The sequence below is a fragment of the Papilio machaon genome, chromosome 24 (genome assembly GCF_912999745.1).
Source record: "Papilio machaon chromosome 24, ilPapMach1.1, whole genome shotgun sequence".
Classification (NCBI taxonomy): domain Eukaryota; kingdom Metazoa; phylum Arthropoda; class Insecta; order Lepidoptera; family Papilionidae; genus Papilio; species Papilio machaon.
Genome location: NC_060009.1, coordinates 3,689,665 through 3,708,910, shown reverse-complemented (window position 1 = coordinate 3,708,910; position 19,246 = coordinate 3,689,665). Strand labels below are relative to the sequence as shown.

Here is a 19,246-nt window from a genome sequence, read left to right as displayed (position 1 = left end):
ATAGAGTGAGGGATGACAACGTATGTAGTCACTGCAGTGAAATTTTATGATCATACATTGTTAAGATATAGTATATAGTATGAAGCTTTCTCCATTTTAAACAACTCTTCCAATAATAGCAGTAAAAATATCTCATACTGTAGATTTAGTGAAAGAAATGTACACTAAGCCTCTTTGTACACTAGGCAACATAAATCTTTGACGCCAGTCGTCTATTCGGTCAATAAAGGCATAGTGACTATATGTCAACTGTATAGATTTACACCGCCATCTTGAAAATCGCAGCAACTTTAGTCACTACGATCTTGACAAATAAGTTGCGAGCGACTGTCTTTGGAAAAAACCTCAATGACATTGTGTTGTATAAATCGCTTAGCGATTAAAATCACCGGGTATCGAATATTTATGTGGGCTTGTGTACAAAGAGCCTTAGATGCACCAGACCGGACTCTGGCAGTGTTAATTTTATTGTATAAGTAAGTTATGAATATTTAATATAAATGCTACGTGAAAACAACAGCTTTTAAAATTATTTATTGGACTTTTTTTAACAATTTAAATGCAATATATCTGTAGGTTTTATTTTAATTTTTACAAATTGGATAATTTACTGGACTTGTAGTCTATGTTCACAAAAATATCAAAGCAATTTATTTGGCAATTATGTATATATTGGTTTTGTCGCGGCATTTGTATGAATGAAACTATTATTTTCACTTTATATGTTATAGCAGTGTATTTTTTGTATGTAAATGTAAGTTTAATGGAGTTTTTGCATGATATTGGACAAGATCACCTACTAAAGGTGTAAAGACTGAGTAATTGGGAAGAATTATAGGATGATGGTGTATTTTGATAGTCAAAGGAATGTAGAAAATGTGTTAGCTGTGGTGTTTAATTTTATCTGTGTATCCATAGACAAAAAATACCGAATCTGTCAATGTCAAGTTTTTAAACAACTATTTATAGTCTGTTGAAAAAGAGGTCTGTCGTTATCTTTGAGGATTACACTTTCTCTGCTTTGTGGGTAGGTTAGATACTTGCGAATTTGCATTTAATTTTTATAGTTATAGCCAGGATGGAACTACTAATATATATAAGTATAGACATAGATATATCAATCATTGTTTTAAACGCAATTATTAATTCATAATTATTGTTTAGTCGCGACAGATCTCCAGATTTTTTATTTACGGGATAATTATAAATCAAGACGCATTGAAATTCAATTTCGACCTGTCAAAAAACATTTTGTATACATAGGAAAAAAATGGTATTTTATCGACATTACGAAATGTGCTAGATAAGAATCACCTTTTTTATTTAACTTATTTTTTATGTGCTTATTTTAATAACCAATATTGTAAATTTCCGTTCTATGTTTAACACAAGCATATGTATGTATATGAAATAAAAGATATACAATCGAAATTGTGTGTTTTTGTACATCAGATATTTAATCTATTCTAACAAAGAAAACATTTTATAAAAATAAAATATAAACTAAACTATAAGTGGCCAAAACTATAGAAAATACTGATTACACAAATGGTTGACAAAGTTGTTGAGGAAATTTTTCTGTTACCTACAATTTTATAATAGTTAAATAAATTATTTTTCTGTAACAATTCATTACTTTGAATAAATAAATCATGTTTTTGTAGAATTTCTATGAGATTGGAAGCTTATCGTTCTCCACTGATTTTGAATTGTTCGCTTGCAGTTCCATTAGTTTTTGTTTAATTTCCGTTATCTGAAAATTTAAAAAAAATTATTAAGTGGAGTGTTTGTTTTAATAATCTAAATATTATCTATAATATATAATAATAATCATTTATTACTAGCAAATGCCTTTTAATATAAAAGTTACAATTGTCTATGGTCTGTAATTATGACAGTTGGTTTTTACTGTCAAAACATTAAGACAATATTTTATCTGTATTACCTTGTGGATCTCATTTAAGAGCATTTTCTGCTCTGTCCTCGGTGTCATTTCCCGTTTATTCAAATCTATAGCTTCCAAAGTTTCAAATAACTTTTTGATTTTCATTGCTAAATGCACATCGCCGTTTTTCTTCCGTGGTACGGTAGGCTTGGGTCTACGCCATAGTCTCTTTTTATACTTATCCGGTAGATCCTTTTCTATATCGTCTCTAGTCAAAAGAGTCATATATTCAGGATTAGTGTCGTACGGATAGTCATTCGCGGTGCGCTTATAATGTGTACTTCCCCTTGCCATAGACAATTGGTTCGTCCTATAAGTTTTACGAAAGTTCTTCAAAAGTTCCAAGTTCCTAAAAGAGATTTTAAGAACTGGTAATTAAGGATTAATAATAACTTATTTAAAGCGAAATTGATACGCCGCGTTAAATAGTCTTAGCACTTGTAAGTTAGTTTACTTACTTTCTGCTCTGCAGGATTTTATCTTTACTAGCCATCAAATCTTTTTGTTTCTTCAGCGCTCTCTCACTTAAATAGGTTTGCGTGATTTTAGCATCTTGTTTTTCTTTGCTGCGTGCGTACACCGGCTTAAGGTATTTTGAACTTTGAGTATGACATGGCGACGTTTTCTTTCTACTGGTGGCTAACTTTGGGCACTTTCCTTTATTTTTACTATAAAATTCTATTTCTGACTCGGACACATCTTTTTCGCTTAATAGTACTGAAAGATACTGACGGCCTTTCAAATTTTCTTCATATACTGAATTGTAGCTTTTGAGGTCACTTTCTGATAGGAGTTTGGTGTTAAGACTTGAATTCTCATCTGCAATAGATGCTGAACGCAATTGTGAATCTTGTTCATCAGTAAATTTCTTAAATAGAAATTGAACTATTTTTCCAGTCCCAGCATTTATAATCTCTTTCGGTGGATATGTCAAAGGATTGCCACTTATTTGAAGTACTTTCAAATTAATTACAGTGCCTAATTCATTTGGCAATGTCGATAATTTGTTATTCTGGAGCAATAAATGACTTAGATTTTGATGATTTTTAATTGATTTTGGAATACAACTTAGTTCATTGTCTCTCATATCAAACCAAGTCAGGTACGGCAAACATTCAAAGAAATCATCGGGTAGATCTTGAATTTTGTTATTTTGTAGATAAAGTATCTAAAAACATACAAAGAAATTAATGCATTATATCTAGAGCTACAAATTAATACGTCCAGGACACAATATTTACGCATAGCATTTTGTTTTCAATTTTTGGTAAAATCGATAAGCCTTGGTTGGATATATCCAATGTCATTTCCTTATCGTCTTGTTCTTCATACAAATTGAAGGATAATGAACAAATAGAATTATCACCCATGTTGTATTTCTGTATATTAATACTTTTCTCTATTGAGTGTTTGTTTTAGCAAAACGTTTTGTCGATAAATAATCCTTGTTACCGTTGCTGTCTCATGCCTTGTCATTCTTTGATTTATTTTTTCACAAAGTTTAGTTTAGTTTATTCAAATTTAAATATAACAGATTCAGATGAAAATTATGTCAGAATAATAAGTTAAGGATAGGTTTAAAAGCCTAATTATTTGAATAAACTTAAACTTTACCTTAAAACCATAGACTAAATTATTTGGATGTAATGTTTTAAGTTGTTAATTTAACATTTTTATTTTGTTAATTTTACTTGAAAAAGATGTATATTTATTTTTTTATTTGTTTATTTCTATTTCTCATAATCAAAGTTCAAATTAATTCTTTTAAATTATAACTCACGAAGACACCAAAGAACACAAAATGTGCGCGTCTGTCACCACATGTACGCATAACACATTGATAAAACGTCACAACTTCAGTTGCAAGATGGCGAACGTTCGGGATAGTGATACATCCTTGTGGCTTCACAATAAACTCGGAATATCGAATGATTCGTGGACAAGTGGCTCAATTTGTTCTCAATTAAACGCGGAAGTGCTGAAAAATATTAAAGATTGTTTTCCAGATTTGCAAACACAAGTGAAGCTAAAATTATTGCTAAGTTTCTTTCATATCCCGCGCAGAAATGTTGAAGAGGTAACTTTTCTCATATTCTATGGTTTTGCATAACTGTTTTGTGTTTGATATCTCTTTCTTTGACAAATTAATTGAACGGGATAGAGCAGGATAAATTATTTTGTACTTTATTTGTTGTCATTAAAAATAACATGAAAATAATGCACAATAATGACAAATTCATCGTGTTTTCAATCTATTATGATCTTAGCGCCTTTTATAATTAATACTGTCAGCCTATTGGATGGAAAATAAACTTCTTTTCCTATGTTTATTCCAAAGTTTGTTATTGCTTCAAGTTGTGTACACTATATAAGTATTTTGTTACTGTACTGTGTAGTTTGAAACATTCTATTAGGCAGCAATTTCACAACTATTTCAATTGTTCCCTGCCTATATAGAAAAAAAGTGAGATAATAAAGTAAAACACAGAAAAGTTTAACATAACTTTTGTTTTACTCAATAAACTTTTAATTTATCCAAAATAAATTAAAATAGAGGGAAATATTTCTTATTTACAAAAACGAAGGAGATGAAATATTACACCTACTATATTTATTATATTATACCAACAATATTTAATATTTATTATTTATTAAATGCCTCCAATTATTTTAAAAAGTGAGGTTTTATTAATTATATATTTTAGTGGGTAAAATATAACTTATATTTTTTATTATAAATTATTAGAATAATATTGAAAATTTTGTAAAAATCTATTATTCCAACTTTGTTAAGTCAGTATCTTCAGTAAGACAAAAGGAGCCATTTCTTTCTGCTGTACCCTCAAATACTCAGCATTTCAAATTTAGACTTCATATCTTGAACTTCTTCATAAGTCTAAGAAAATAATTAAATAAAAGGAATAAAACTTCCACAAGACAATAGTCTGTACTTCTAAACATTAGAGTATTTGGAGGATATAAGTACTTTTTCAATTGTCTAATTTATAGTATTATTTGTGAAAAGTTCATATATGTACCCAACTACTTAAGTACTACACTAAGTTGGTATTATTTGTCTAAATCTTTTTGGTAGATCAAGGTCATCTACACTTCACCTTCCCTTTATACCAAAAATTGAGTTCTCTGTAATATTTGTAAGGTGTAAAGAGCCTTCAAGAGGTCTAATTTCCCAGAATACTATTACTTATTTAGAATTGATTGTATTTTCAGTGGAGAAATGAATTGGAGGAGATCATTGAAGTTGCAGCGGTGGACTCTGATCTCTGGGTTGCGATGCTGGCTGAAGTCCTTAAGACATTCCCAGCAACTGGCACACTTAATACAGAGATAGCGGAGTTTGATGAGACCAGACCTATCTTCAGTGACATGATAGGAGAACTGAGGAGGGAACTGGCCAAACATTCAGATCTTAATCTATTGCCATTAGAGTGCCTATATTTAAATAAAAATGCCTTAGTATCTGTGGTAAGTTTTAATTATTTTTTCTTTCATTGATGTTTTGTTAAATTTTTTTTCAAAATTGCTACTCAGTAAATATTATGCTTGAATGTTTATTTATTAATAAATTCCCAAGTAGGGTTGGCGACAGGCAGGCGGCCGGCCATAAAAACTTAAGCCAAAATTTTAAGGTATACACCTTGTGTGCCAACCCAACATGAGTGGGAAAAGACCAGGGAGATGATGATGATTTTTTTATTAATATAATTATTTGCAGCTTGATTTTTAAAAGCTGAGCTAAACTTGACTAAATAAGTATTTACATATCTGATTAACAATATTAATTTGTCTATAATATTATCTATATTCCAGGTTGGTCAACAACCGAATCCTGTTAAACATTTTACATTGAAACGCAAACCGAAATCAGTTGCTTTAAGGAGTGAGTTACTTGCTAAAGCTGCGGAGATCCAAGCTAATCAGAAGAAAGCACAAGCTCCCACAGTTCCCGTCAGATCTAGAGGAATGCCTAGGAAAATGACAGACACAAGTGAGTTACAGGAATTTTTTAACACTGGTAGAGCCAGCAACAACTATTATTGCATGAAACTAGAAGATAGGCATCATGTAGAAGTCATTTCATGATAAGTGTACATGCTGGAGACTTAATTTTAGTCCTCTTTCCCTTCCTACCTTTATGAGGAAAATATGGTAAAGGGAAGTGTATTTGTCAAAGGAGAGGATGTTTAGAGAAGTGAAATAATCTCTTCATGTGTGATTAAAAGTGGGCAACGCACTTTATTATATATATAAAAAAAAACTCTGATATACCTGTAATGTTAAATACAACAGTTTTAAAAGAAAAGAAATACATTTTAGTCTAATTAGTTGTCTATTGGTTGCCAAGGTGTTCCTTAGATATGTAAATTTAGTTAGAGAAATCTACACATATGGATTGCTACAGTAACCATTAAAGAACTGAGTATCACACAGACAGAAGTGACAAGCAAAGATTTTTGAAATCAAATACAAAGTAAAACTTAACAATAGTACTAGTTGGTATGGGCTTGAGCCAAACACACTGTATGTAGTTTCCATATACCTCAAGGTATTTTCTCTCATAAAAACCTCGGACAAACTATCTGTTACCTATTAAATGTAGAGAAATCTTACTTTGAATTAACTTATTCTTTTCGTATCCTGTATGCTTAAACAATGTTTTGCGTATCCAGCGCCCCTGAAAGGTCTACCCACTCGCTGGGCTGCACGTACTGGATCCAGAGTACTAGCGCCTATATCTCGGCCACCTCCACGCTCCGGCATCAAGCTTTTAGATATCAATGAGCAGCCGGCAACTCATGCACAGATCAAGAAGAGAAGGAAACTTGGTGAGTTTCTTCTAAAAGAAATAAAAAGTGGTTAATAACAGTTATAGATAATTACTTGAAATTGGAGTTTGTTATTACAAAGATAATGTCAAACGATTTCAATAGATTCAAAATAATGTGTTTCATTAAAATCGTTTTTTTTTTTATATTAAGGGAACATCTTCTCTGCAGTCCTAAGAATAATTTAACAAAATTTCTTTAAAATTTATCAATTGGTTTAGGAATGCATATGGGACAAATAATTAGCCGTCATATTTTTTCAATATGGTTTGGTACTTTCTAAGGTTTAAGATTTCTAGCGTTTATTACAGTGAAACTTGTATAAACCAGAAACCTGTATAAGCGAGAGTCATTGTGCCTTCCCAGTGGACAGTCTCCATTAGCTCTTGTTAGAGAGAAACCTGTATAAGCGAGAAAAATATCGCTGTCCCTTGGACTATCGCTTATCCACATTGGAGTGTACATTATTATAAACCTTTATTTCCTATCATTTACGTTAATATATCTATTTATATAGAAATTGAGGAAGGAGCTAAGAAGCAGCCACCGGCAGCGCCACCGTCTCCACCTCCTGACTATGCCAAGGGGCTCAACTATCAGATGCCCAAAGCAGATGACCAGACCAGCAGCGAAACACTGACTTCAGGTTAGTAGTCAAACTAAGCCTTAAGAAACTAGTTGTCGCATTTATAATATTAGTAAGTTCAAATAGTTGATGATTCCGTTCATTACATTTGTACACCGTTATTTTTAAAAATACCAGAGAAAAAAAAAAGGTAATATTGAATTCATAAGATATCGTATAAGTAGTCATTATTTTTTTTTACTCAACTATGATAAAATTAATAATAAATTGAGTGTGCAGGGAGTAGGCAATATTGATTTGCAAATTTTTTATTTATAAATATGATTAATATCGGCAAGAGGTAACTTTTTTCCGATAAATAAAAATAACCATGTATACATAACAAGCAAAGGTTGTTAAATGTTTTTTTTTTTAATTGCAGCGAATAATATGGAAACAACAGTACAATCAGAGACAGAAGTTAACAACAGCACACCTCCGGAGCCGCCCACTTCAGAACCTAACACCATTCTCTTACAGGTATGTTTTCTTTCTAAATTATTATCTAACTTATAACTTTATACATCGATGATATATATATACTAGCTGCCGCCCGCAATTCCGTCCGCGCGGAATTAAAAAAAAACTTAATAAGTAGCTTATGTATTCTTCCTGATCATATTTGTCAAGATCCGTTCAGCTTTCCAGAGATATCTTCAAACAAACATCCATCCATCTAAACTTTTGCCTTTACAATATTAGTAAGATATTAAGATGTAAATCTGAAATTCTTACATTTTTTTATTATAGTTTGAAATATAAGTAATAATACAATATAAAGATAATTTAAAAAAAAAAGAATTTAACATTGTGTGAATGTCTCTACCTAGCGATAGCTTAACTTTGTTCTGTATTTTTAGAAATAATTTGAATTATTTACCTATAATTATTTAGTTTATACTATATTTAATTTTAAGATATTCCTTGTGCGCTGACTCCACTTGATTGAGATAAAGCCACGGAGATGATGATGATGTATAAATGTCCAAATTACGTCATATTATGCATAGGATCCATTATAATTTAAAGTTTTAAAGTTATTAAGAATTAACTAAATAACAAGTTAATTTCAATATAATAATAATAAACTCATTTAATCCATTCAGAAAGCAAACAATAATTGGAAAGTAAACAATAATAATGTAATATAAAAAAAATAACAAACATGCTGAAGGGAGGGAAAAACACAAAAACTATAAATAAAAAAAAGCAACAGGCTTGTACATGTTATAACAGGAATATATGTATTTAATATTAATTTTTATATAATAAAATTTCAGCAACCAGCGGCAAAACCAATAGTGATAGGTCAGCAGCCCAAGTTACTAATAAGTCAGGCTGGAGGCAAGTCAGTTCTGTTGTCTACACAAAATCTACTCAACTCCTCAGCAGTCACCATATTGCAGGGTGGTGGCAAGACGGTCGTTCTGCAGAATATCAAGCCGGTAAGACTCATTTGTCAGTAAGTCAGTAAGCCACTGTGCACATACACCAAGCTTTACTAGTCAGTAAGTCACTTGCATATTCATCAAGCCAGTAAGTAAGTAAGTCAATAAGCCACCAGTGAGTTAGTAAGCCACGGTACACATTTTTCAAGCCACCCGTCACATTGCATATTTTATTAAGCCACCAAGACATTGCACATTGCACATCAATTCAATAATAATTCACCTAATCAATGGTGAATAAGCCACATTTCACGTTCACAAAGTCATCTGTTAGACAGACATACAGCTGATGTATAATCTATTATTAAAAAAAAAAGTTATTTACCTGATAAATATAATTAAATTTGTATTTAACAGCTAACGCCTGCCGGTCACACCACAGCGAGAGTCGTGCAACAGATTGCTCAGCCCATTGTGAGTTTTGTTCATTTATATTTAAATGTATACGCAAAAACTTATCTGAGATAAATTGGATAAGTTTGAATAAGTTTTTAGAATTCCAAACAAGAATTTTTACCTCTAGGCCAGTGATTGTCAAACTTATTTCTTTCACCGCCCCCTTTGAAAATCAATATTTCAGAGCCTTTTTTAAATTTTTATTCAGCCCTAAAACTTAAAAACCCACAATTTCATTACTTTAATTAATTTCAATGCCCCTCATTTTTTGGGCCCCTTATCGCCCCCTCCTAGGTTTCAAACGCCCCCAAGGGGACGTTATCGCCCACTTTGGGAAACACTGCTCTAGGCCATAAAGTAAATATAGAAAATTTACTGCTTCAAAGTAATGTATATACAGTTTTCTATGGTTTTATTTTCCATATGGGATCGCTTTTCAATTGGATTTTCAAATAAACCTGACAAAAATACATACATCGCTATACAAAATTATAATTACTTTTACAGATGCAGATGCCGGGCACGGTACAGTCGACGCAGTTGCCGGTGGGCGGCGTACACTCGGCGCCCCCCGCGCCCACCGCACCCCCTGTCCAACCCTCCGTGCCCGCCGCGCCCACCGCACCCGTCAATGTACAGTCACTGCCGCACTCTGACCGCGACCAGCAGGAAGACCAGCAGATACAGATACAGCAACCCGCACCGCCGCAACAGACGCTGGTACAACGCAGGGGACTCTCGCTTACGGTAATATTTACTGTTGAATTAATTTCGTTAGCGTAAAATAAAAAAAACTTGTGAGCCGTCATGGGACGCCTGGCAGATGTGAAACATCGTGTGTGTACAAGTAATATGCATAAAATATTAAATATTATAATTAAATAAACAATAATGATAATAATAATAATAATGTATACCTCAGTATAGCTTGGCGACCCGTCGCCACGGCAAGCGTCGCCACGCCAACGATTCGGTTTACAAGTGATACTATAGATGTTTCACATCAAAAATAAGTCGATGTTACTCCCTTATAAAAGATCTACCTTTCAGTAAAAATTGCGTTAAAATCCGTTCAGCCGTTTGGGAGATTACCCGGGACAAACTATTGCAACAGAGTTTTTTGAATGATTAGGCATTCCCTTAGTGTTAGGTTTCTTACTTTAGTCGATACTAAGGATCAACCTAGACTAATTAAGCTCTAAGTGTTGCTTTAGAGATTACCTGGGACAAACGCGGACAGAGTAGAGAGTAGTTTATGTTTTTCTGTTTGTTTTTTTTTTGTATTATAATTTTGTTAATTGTTATTGTTAGCCTTTAAGTGTATTACATAAAATAAAGTACATTTTGTCATGTCATGTAATGTGATATAAACCTTTTTTTATTAGATTGTAATCTTTCATGTAATATTTTGGCATCCTAAAATAAATAAATAAAAAACAGACAGAAAAAATTAAAATTGGTTTTACGTTGTAACCGTGGGTTTCTGAGACCGAAATATCTGATTAAAAGATATTGTTATCTCTATTTTGTGAGAGGTAATGACAGCGATGACGATATGTTTTATACAGAGATTTTTGGTATCAGAAAACTACGGTAAGTAAGGTAAAGTAAAGAAAACAGCACATGTATATGATATAATGAATCGTAGAAGATTTTTTTACTTCAAATGTATAAAAAGTCCTTGTAAAAATCTCCCCAAAATTTAGAGAACACGATGTTTCTGAAAGTTATCCCTTTTTTGTTTAATATTTGTGCGCAATTAAAAAAAAACTTAATTCTAACCAATGTGTTCTTCCAGACTATGTTCTACATCAGTGCCAAATTTCATCGAGAGATATAATTTATTTATCCATCCATCCATTTAAACATTCGTATTTATAATATTAGTATGTTTGTAATATTTTCAGCGTGAACAAATGCTGGAGGCACAAGACATGTTCCGCAACGCAAACCGCGTCACAAGACCGGAGAAGGCGCTTATACTTGGCTTCATGGCCGGCTCCAGGGGTGAGTTGTTACTTACATTATAAAACAAACCAATCATTTAATAAATACATACTAGTTTCAGAATACAAATACAGTGTAATCTCACTAATCCGGCACTATTAAAAACCGGAGGGTGCCGGATTATTGGAATGTTCGGATTACTGGGTTATACTGAAAAAGTCATCGGTAATAAATAAAATAAAGCATTTCATAGAGAGAATAAATGTATGTAATGTATCATGGAACAATTGAATTAACATGTAGGCACATATGTAATTAACTAGTTTTGAAATAATCACAGGCACCTTCCGCCCACGCCTCCCTTTCCCCTCTATACCTGTGCGACCAAAGCGCAAAGGGAAAGGGAGGCGTGGGCGGAAGGTGCCGGATTATTGGACGTGCCGATCTATCGAAGTACCGGATTAGTGAGATTGTACTGTATCAGTGACTTAGTAATTTGCGATGTTTGAATGTAATTAAGACTAAGTAAAAGGGAAAACAAGACATATTTTCTAGACATATGTATTGATGTGTAAAATTTTGTAACTTGTACATATTTGTTCCGCAGATAATCCATGCCCTAACTTGGGTAACATAGTAACTATAAAGTTATCAGAAAACTACGAGAATGTGATACAATCTGATGACACATTCGTAACAATGGTGGCTGAAATGCACTTCCAAATGAATTACAACAACGGTCAGTGGACTCGACTCAAGAAGTATCGGCCGCTAGATGGCGCTGTACCACAGAAGATATTACCCGGCTCCTCCATCATAGCACCCAACAACCAGTCAATAGTTACCTTAACTAACCAAAATGGCAGTTAAAACTAAACTAAACTGTTGACGGTTATTGCTTTACCAATATCTTATATATTTATACACTGTTGTGCAATTGTCATTTTGATGGGACTTGTCAAACTGACAGCTGTCAAATGTTGAAATGCCAAGTGTTGCTATCGCTGTCACTTTTTTTTTAGGACTAAAGAATGTTAAGATTTGTTTTTATCAATTCGACTATCGGAGAATTGGCTTTTAGAGTTTTAATTTTATTTCTCACAAAGTGAAGATTTTCATTTGCAGACAATATGAAGATGGTGAATTACTTTCAGATTGTTTTACAAGATGTTTAGTTTTAGTCAGTGAGTGATGAGTTTTATTATAACAGAGTTTTTGAATGGTTAGGCATTCCCTTAGTGTTAGATTTCTCACTTAAGTCGACACTAAGGATCGACCTAGACTAATTAAACAAGCTCTAAGTGTTGCTTAGCGGTTGATCTCACTTCAGAGTTCTTAGTTGATTATATCCAATATATTTTATAGTGCCAAAATTTGAACGCATTATAACGATATTTTCAAGTACACACACTAATATATAAAAAACAAAATGATAAATATATCTATTTTATATATAACTAAATCAAATTTGACTATTAAAAGCAAAAATTTGTCTAACTTACTCCGATATGTGGTAAAAGTGAATTTAAACTATCGTAATACTACATATGTATGAAAGATGGCAATATATTTGTAATATATGTTACGATTGGAGACATATAACTATTGAATTGTCTGATCTTCAAATGATATGGTCGTAAAAGGGTTTAATTTGCAACTAAACGATGTTAAATATTTATATGACGCGTAAATACTTATGCCTGAAGCGCCTTCATATATACATAAGTTATTCTAGTTGTTAATATATTGAATGGGCTGTAATTTGAGCTCTTATATTTTTTTCAAGTAATTTTCAGTCTCATAGTAATTTTTTTTTTGTAAATTAACTTTCCACTGTCTTGCATTTTATCTATACTCGAATTTAATGGATATATAATAAATCTGTTTAAATCTTTATAAGGTTGTTATCACAGACTTTATTAATTAAAAATTATAGACTTACAAGTCTATCTGAACCGGAATAAGTGAAATTAGGCCTAATTTTAGTCATTTTTACCTTCACCGTTTTCTTATAAGGTAAGGATGGAAAGGGAAGTGGATTTGGCAGTTGAGGGGACGTATAAGAAGGGAAAATATTCTCTCCTTTGTCGCTTAAAGGTAGACAACGCATTTACAAGTGCGGATGTCTATGGGCAACGGACACTTTGTTATTTAGACGTATTCATGGGATTAGTTGCCCGTTTCATAATAAAAAAAATTATGAAATATATAAAATTCTCGTGTCACAGTTTTCGTCACCGTACTCCTCCGAAACGGCTTGACCGATTCTCATGAAATTTTGTGAGCATATTCAGTAGGTCTGAGAATCGGCCAACATTTATTTTTCATTTTTTTTTAACTGCGCGCGGACGAAGTCGCGGGCGACAGCTAGTATCTTTATATATTTTCTGATACTAATCGCGACACTAGCGCCCCTCACACCGGGTCAGATATACTTGTTTGACTATAATTTCTCATTTCCATTGATTTCGACCATAGATATATAATATGGTTTCATGTGATTGCTTCGGCAGTGGAAATTTGAAACAAAATGCATGCTTCACAAGAAATATTTGTTTTAATTTTTTTTTTAGACATAATTTGTAATAGTTCAGATAAAATTTGATAAAAGTAAATTTAATTGGTTTATCATATTAAATTTTTTAGTGTCCGGCAAAAGTATTAGAAGATTGTGTTTTTTTTTGGTGATTTTTAAGTCCCTGGAGGATTAAACGAAAGTTGGAAAATGTTTGACAAATGTAAAAAAATACAACATTTTGACAAGTTTTTAATATATTTGACCAAAAAATCTGTCCGTAAATCTTTTTTTTACATATGTGAAGATAATTAATAATTTTTTCAAAGAATTGTTTATTTTTTCTATTTTTGCCGGACACTAAATGATATCGCGTTTTGGAAATCCTGTTTTTTTTTTTAATTTAAAATTAATGTTATCTACATTCTAGTATTTGATTTAGTAATACGAGTTTTGTTGTACTATGTTTTTCTTTAGATATTTAAAGTCCACTTTGTATATAGTAGATAGTACAAAAATATTAAACATAAAAAGAAATGCTATTACATTTATGGGTTTTAATTATTTTTTTTTTACTCCCATGTTTCTTATTTCAGGTAATATAAATCTTTAAATAAATAAAATCATTTAATTCAGACCATTATAAGTCCATACATTGTTAGTAGAGTAATACTTATAACTATGTTAGTAAAGTTAAGATTAAAAATTAAATTAAAAGTGAAAATTAACAAAATTATTAAATCATAAAAACTAAAATTTAACAAACTTATTAAAACATTTAATTCATAAATCTGCGTCGTTTCGAGGCACCAGGTACATGGGCATGTATATGAACCCAGTGACTCAAAACAACACATTCGGGCTTATTACCTATAACTATAACCCTTTAAAAAGGAAAGATTTCTGCTACTTTATTTATTACCAGTTAGTGAAAACTAAGAGGGGAAAGGTGTAAGTCACTATCTTAGTAATATTATAAATGTGAAAGTTTGGATGGATATATGGAGGGATGAATGTTTGAAGGTATCTCATGTGAAGAAGGCAGAACATAGTAGAAATACACAGCATCAAGAACACCCGGTGGGCTTTTCTTGTTTAACACTAAGCAGACATGAAAAGTAAAATTAAACCTTGTTTCAATTGTATAAAGCTCAATTTTATTTGACATATAGTCTGCTCTCTTCGCGACTGTTTGTGAACGGAATCTTATTAGTTCTAATCCACACCACCGCTACCAATCGCTAACTTCAGCGCCAAAACGGCGACAATCAGGTAGGCACGAAATTGAAATGCATAGTTCCTTATTTATAGTTAGTCTAATGAAGTACAAGATCAATGGTGAAAGTACATATATTTGTATTTCGCCTGATAAGCGAGATGCCGCTGCCTTAATAAAGTAATTTTTCCAACCTCATAAATAAAAAAATATGTCCATTTATAGTAACATGTTAATAGATGGCGATATTTTCGAAAACGTTAACAATAATTTAACTTTGTAATTAAAACACTAGTCGTAAAATAACGTTAACTAACCATTTGGACGTTTCTTACAAGCAGAGTTATTATTGTATATATTATTTAATTTGTATTTTACAGTAAATGTAGTATATTGAATAAATTGAAACAGAAAGCGCTTACTAAGTGAGCGCTCAGTCTAGATAACCTAGGTAGTAAGAGAGCTAGCTTTGAAGCGCTACTTGCTGAAAACAGCTGTAACGAGCGCCCTCTGCACCATCCTTTGCTGCAAACTGCAAACGCCCAGGCAATGCATTTTTAGGCGTCAGTTGCCGCTCTGTGGATCGCCGTTTCGGACGTCTACTAACTGTGAGTATTATTTTTTATTTATTTTCATAAAAATGTTAAATCTTGTGAAAGTTTTAAGTCTAATTTTTGGCATAAATAGAGTTTACTTACACTTATGTATAATATTATTTTAACGATTTATATGTTTTATTATGTTATATGGGTGATAGACGCAAAATTCATTACTACTGTCCACCCTATTTGTGTAAGAAGTTTTGATGTTTACCATTTATATTTGTTTAAAAATATTCGTTTATAAAATTATTTGTGTAACATATTGCGCGCAAGTTCCCTCCCACGCTAACTTTAAGGAGCTTTTGAACTTCACTTGTTGCTTCCTACTAACATTTTTCGTCTCCAGTAATCCGATACTAATTTAGTTTTCAAATTTATTAATTCCATATTTTTATCCTGACTTTAATCATTGGCCTACGATGTTCATCACAATGGTAGTTTATAAAAGGCTATACAGGATGTTTTTTAAGCGATAAATAAAAAGCTTTGTAGACCTCAAAGCTATCCTTTAAGCTAGTTAGTATGTTGTAAAATATAGATTTTCGACTGTTCGTGTGTGCCTAAATTATAGTTTTGTTTACATTGATTTTTTTTTTGTTGATGTAACTCACATAAAAACAATAAAATGAGTGTTTTATTGAGGATTAATTTCATTCGCGTCATGCTTGAAAAATAATTAAACCTAAAAATTTAATTCCTCTTGCTTTTTCTGTAAAAAAAATGAACTGAAATGGCTAAGAAGAAAGGATAAGAATATCTTGTAGTTTTCATATGATATAACTTTGATCGTAAAAATTTTAGTGTCTGAAAAAATGTCTGCTTTGCTGATTACAAAAAAAAAAATATTTGAAATTTTGTCTGTCTCTAAGTGAGCAAGGCCGCGTTTGTTCCGGGTAATGTCCGGATCGACTGGACCGATTTTGACAGGAATTTGATACACGTAGGTATATATTTTTTTTATTTCTGCGCAAACGAAGTTGTTGGCGACCGCTAGTATGACAATAAAGGAAGTCTGTAAAACCCAATTACAATTTTTTAAATCATAATAATACGTTATATTGTGAGAATAATCTTACATTGTACAAACAGATCAAAATGTCGAGCACGGGTCAATCAGCGCCGCCCGATGTGCCTGCCGTGCCAACTGCGCAGCCTGCTATGCCCGCTGCGCATCCCGAACTGCCTGCCGTATCTACTGCGCAGCTTGCTATGCCCGCTGCGCATCCCGAACTGCCTGCCGTGTCTACTGCGCAGCCTACTATGCCCGCTGCGCATCCCGAACTGCCTGCCGTGTCAACTGCGCAGCTTGCTATGCCCGCTGCGCATCTCGAACTGCCTGCCGTGTCTACTGCGCAGCCTGACACGCCTCCCGCGCAGTTCCTTGTGCCCGCCGCGCAGCCCGAAGTGTTCGCCGTGAACCCCGTGCAGGCCGCCGCACCCCTCGCGCAGTTCGCTGTGCCCGAAGCGCTGCCCGAAGTGCTGTCTCCCGAGCAGCCCGCCGAGCCCACCGCGGAGCCCAACGTGCCCGAAGCGCAAGCTGCTGAGCCCGCAGCGCCTCGTAGTGGATACTGGCTTACGGTGAGCGAGATTTATTTTTGTTTAGTATTTATTTTGGCGGTGGCACTGCCGCGCCCCCAGATAAAACTGAAACTTGACACTAACTGCACACGCAGGCATTATGTTCATTAAAGCAATTCCGTTATTCTGAGATTAGTACACAGATTTCTCACATTAATCGGTTCCCTTAGTGACCTTAAAACCAAAATTGATGCAGTGACTATTTTAAACTATTACCAAATGCCTGGTTCGGAAAGTAATTTTTTATGGAATTTGTTAAATTCATAAAAAAAACAAGAATTCAGAAAAAAAACTTCTATTGTATTACTTTTGATTGTTTACTCCGTACATTAAGTTTGTAACATATGAAAAATGTATTTTAAAATAAATATCCCTGAAAGACTAGACTTTTAGAATATATTTTCATAAATCTCAATCTTGGTCCTTGAAGTCGATAAGAATATCTTTACAAATTATTTTATATATAAAATATTCCTGTCTTTATTATGTTTGTAAATAAAATGTTTTCAGCGAGAACTAATGCGACAGGCTCGTATAATGTTCCACAACGCAAATTGCGTCACGCCGCCGGAGAAGCACTTCATACTATGCTTCATGGCGGGCTTTAGAGGTGAGAATTTAAACAATTTCCACCATTCATCATCATCGCTTTGTCCCTATTCCACTCTATGTAGCTAAGTGCATCAGGTGTTCGTCCCACATTCGATCTATCTTCAGGCATTCCATCCCTCCCTTAGGCCTAACCCTTATAACATGCCCATACCATACTAACCTCTACGGCTTCATATATTTTAATTTCTAAATCACTGGTACTTTTAGACTTCCTCTAATATATTAGTTTCGTATTGCAATCGGGTTACCCCACACTTTCATATATCTTATTAACCTTTCTTCTTTTCATCCCATTTTGATATAACGACCCGAGGAAAAGTGTTACATCTCTTATAAGATATCAAAAGACCTTGTCTAGAAGGAGCGTACCAACGCTCATGCATTTAGGAACGAATTCACAAAACATGTATAATGTAATGAATTCCGCGCCAGTCTGACGAGTGCATCGTTTACATGCGTATTTTGAATTCGTGTGATGTTTTTGAACGCTAAGTATTGCCATCTCGTAACTCGCTAACGCGCGACACATTTGCCGGCGAAAGTTCCTCTTATATTAAGATATCTTATAGATGATAGGAGACTGTTATTTTTTATACCATAAGGTGGAAAACGAGCAAACGGCCACCTGGATTCGCTGCAATAGCGAGGCGACCGTTGCCCATAGACATCCGTAAATGCAGATGCGTTGACTTTTTTGTTGACAGATCTTTAATTAACGGAGAAGGGGACGCACAGAAAGAGGATATTTCTCCTTCCTATGCGTCCTCTCCTCCGCCAAATCCACTTCCCCTTCCCATCCTTTCCCAGGGAAAGAGAACTAAAATTAGGCCTCCGGTACCACACTCACCAGACGAAACGCGGAATTGCTTCCACTTCACGCCTGTCTTATGTGTGGTCGTGGTATTTCACGAGTCGATCCGGCCAATTCGTGCACCCAACAAATATTATTGTTGCGGGATCTACCACTGTTAAATGTAAATTATAACTACCACGATATGAATTATTAAAATTATTTTAACTAAGGTTTAAAATATAAAATTTCCACAGAGCATCCTAACCCTACCTTCGGTCACATAGTAACGATAAAACTAGCTGAATTCAAGGAGAATGTTAAACAATCTGAAGATACATACATCACGATGTTGGCGGAGATTCATATTCAATTGAATTACGCCAACGGGCAGTGGCTCCGTTTTAAGAAATACCGGCCGCTGGCTGGTGCTGTCCCGCAGAAGATACAGGAGGACTCCGTCGTCGCGTCTAATCAAAATGGCAGTTCAAATTAATCAAACTATTTATGGTTATATATTTACTTTATAAATAATTAAACTAATTTATACTGAATTATGGTAATTCATTAGCGCTCTTCTGTCATCATTAAATCAAATCATTCCTTCCTAAACCAATCAATCCTTGTTGTGTTTTGCCTTGGGTTTTTAAACATAAGTTTGCACATATTCGTCAATAAATCGGAAACATTCTAATACATAGGTGCTTATGTATTTTTGAAACTGA

General features: G+C 33.5%; 3 protein-coding genes across 3 annotated transcripts; 2 read left to right on the top strand and 1 right to left on the bottom strand.

Moving 5' to 3' along the window:
- Positions 1–1,669: 1,669 nt before the first annotated feature.
- LOC106720465 (leucine-rich repeat protein soc-2 homolog) lies at positions 1,670–3,417 on the bottom strand. The gene is made up of 4 exons (XM_014515179.2): positions 3,187–3,417; positions 2,404–3,113; positions 1,946–2,294; positions 1,670–1,753 (listed from the first exon to the last, which is right to left on the bottom strand). Exons 1-4 carry the CDS (start codon positions 3,313–3,315, stop codon positions 1,670–1,672), a joined length of 1,272 nt encoding a protein of 423 aa, XP_014370665.2. The 5' UTR covers positions 3,316–3,417.
- Positions 3,418–3,809: 392 nt separating this feature from the next.
- LOC106720486 (negative elongation factor A) lies at positions 3,810–12,126 on the top strand. Its single transcript, XM_045683990.1, has 11 exons — positions 3,810–4,022; positions 5,177–5,431; positions 5,777–5,954; positions 6,637–6,792; positions 7,310–7,438; positions 7,800–7,897; positions 8,698–8,862; positions 9,223–9,279; positions 9,769–10,008; positions 11,169–11,268; positions 11,816–12,126. Exons 1-11 carry the CDS (start codon positions 3,813–3,815, stop codon positions 12,076–12,078), a joined length of 1,851 nt encoding a protein of 616 aa, XP_045539946.1. The 5' UTR covers positions 3,810–3,812; the 3' UTR covers positions 12,079–12,126.
- A 3,353-nt stretch (positions 12,127–15,479) lies between these two features.
- LOC106720467 (negative elongation factor A-like) lies at positions 15,480–19,017 on the top strand. Its single transcript, XM_045683900.1, has 4 exons — positions 15,480–15,547; positions 16,631–17,119; positions 17,630–17,729; positions 18,779–19,017. Exons 2-4 carry the CDS (start codon positions 16,637–16,639, stop codon positions 19,015–19,017), a joined length of 822 nt encoding a protein of 273 aa, XP_045539856.1. The 5' UTR covers positions 15,480–15,547; positions 16,631–16,636.
- Positions 19,018–19,246: the final 229 nt, after the last annotated feature.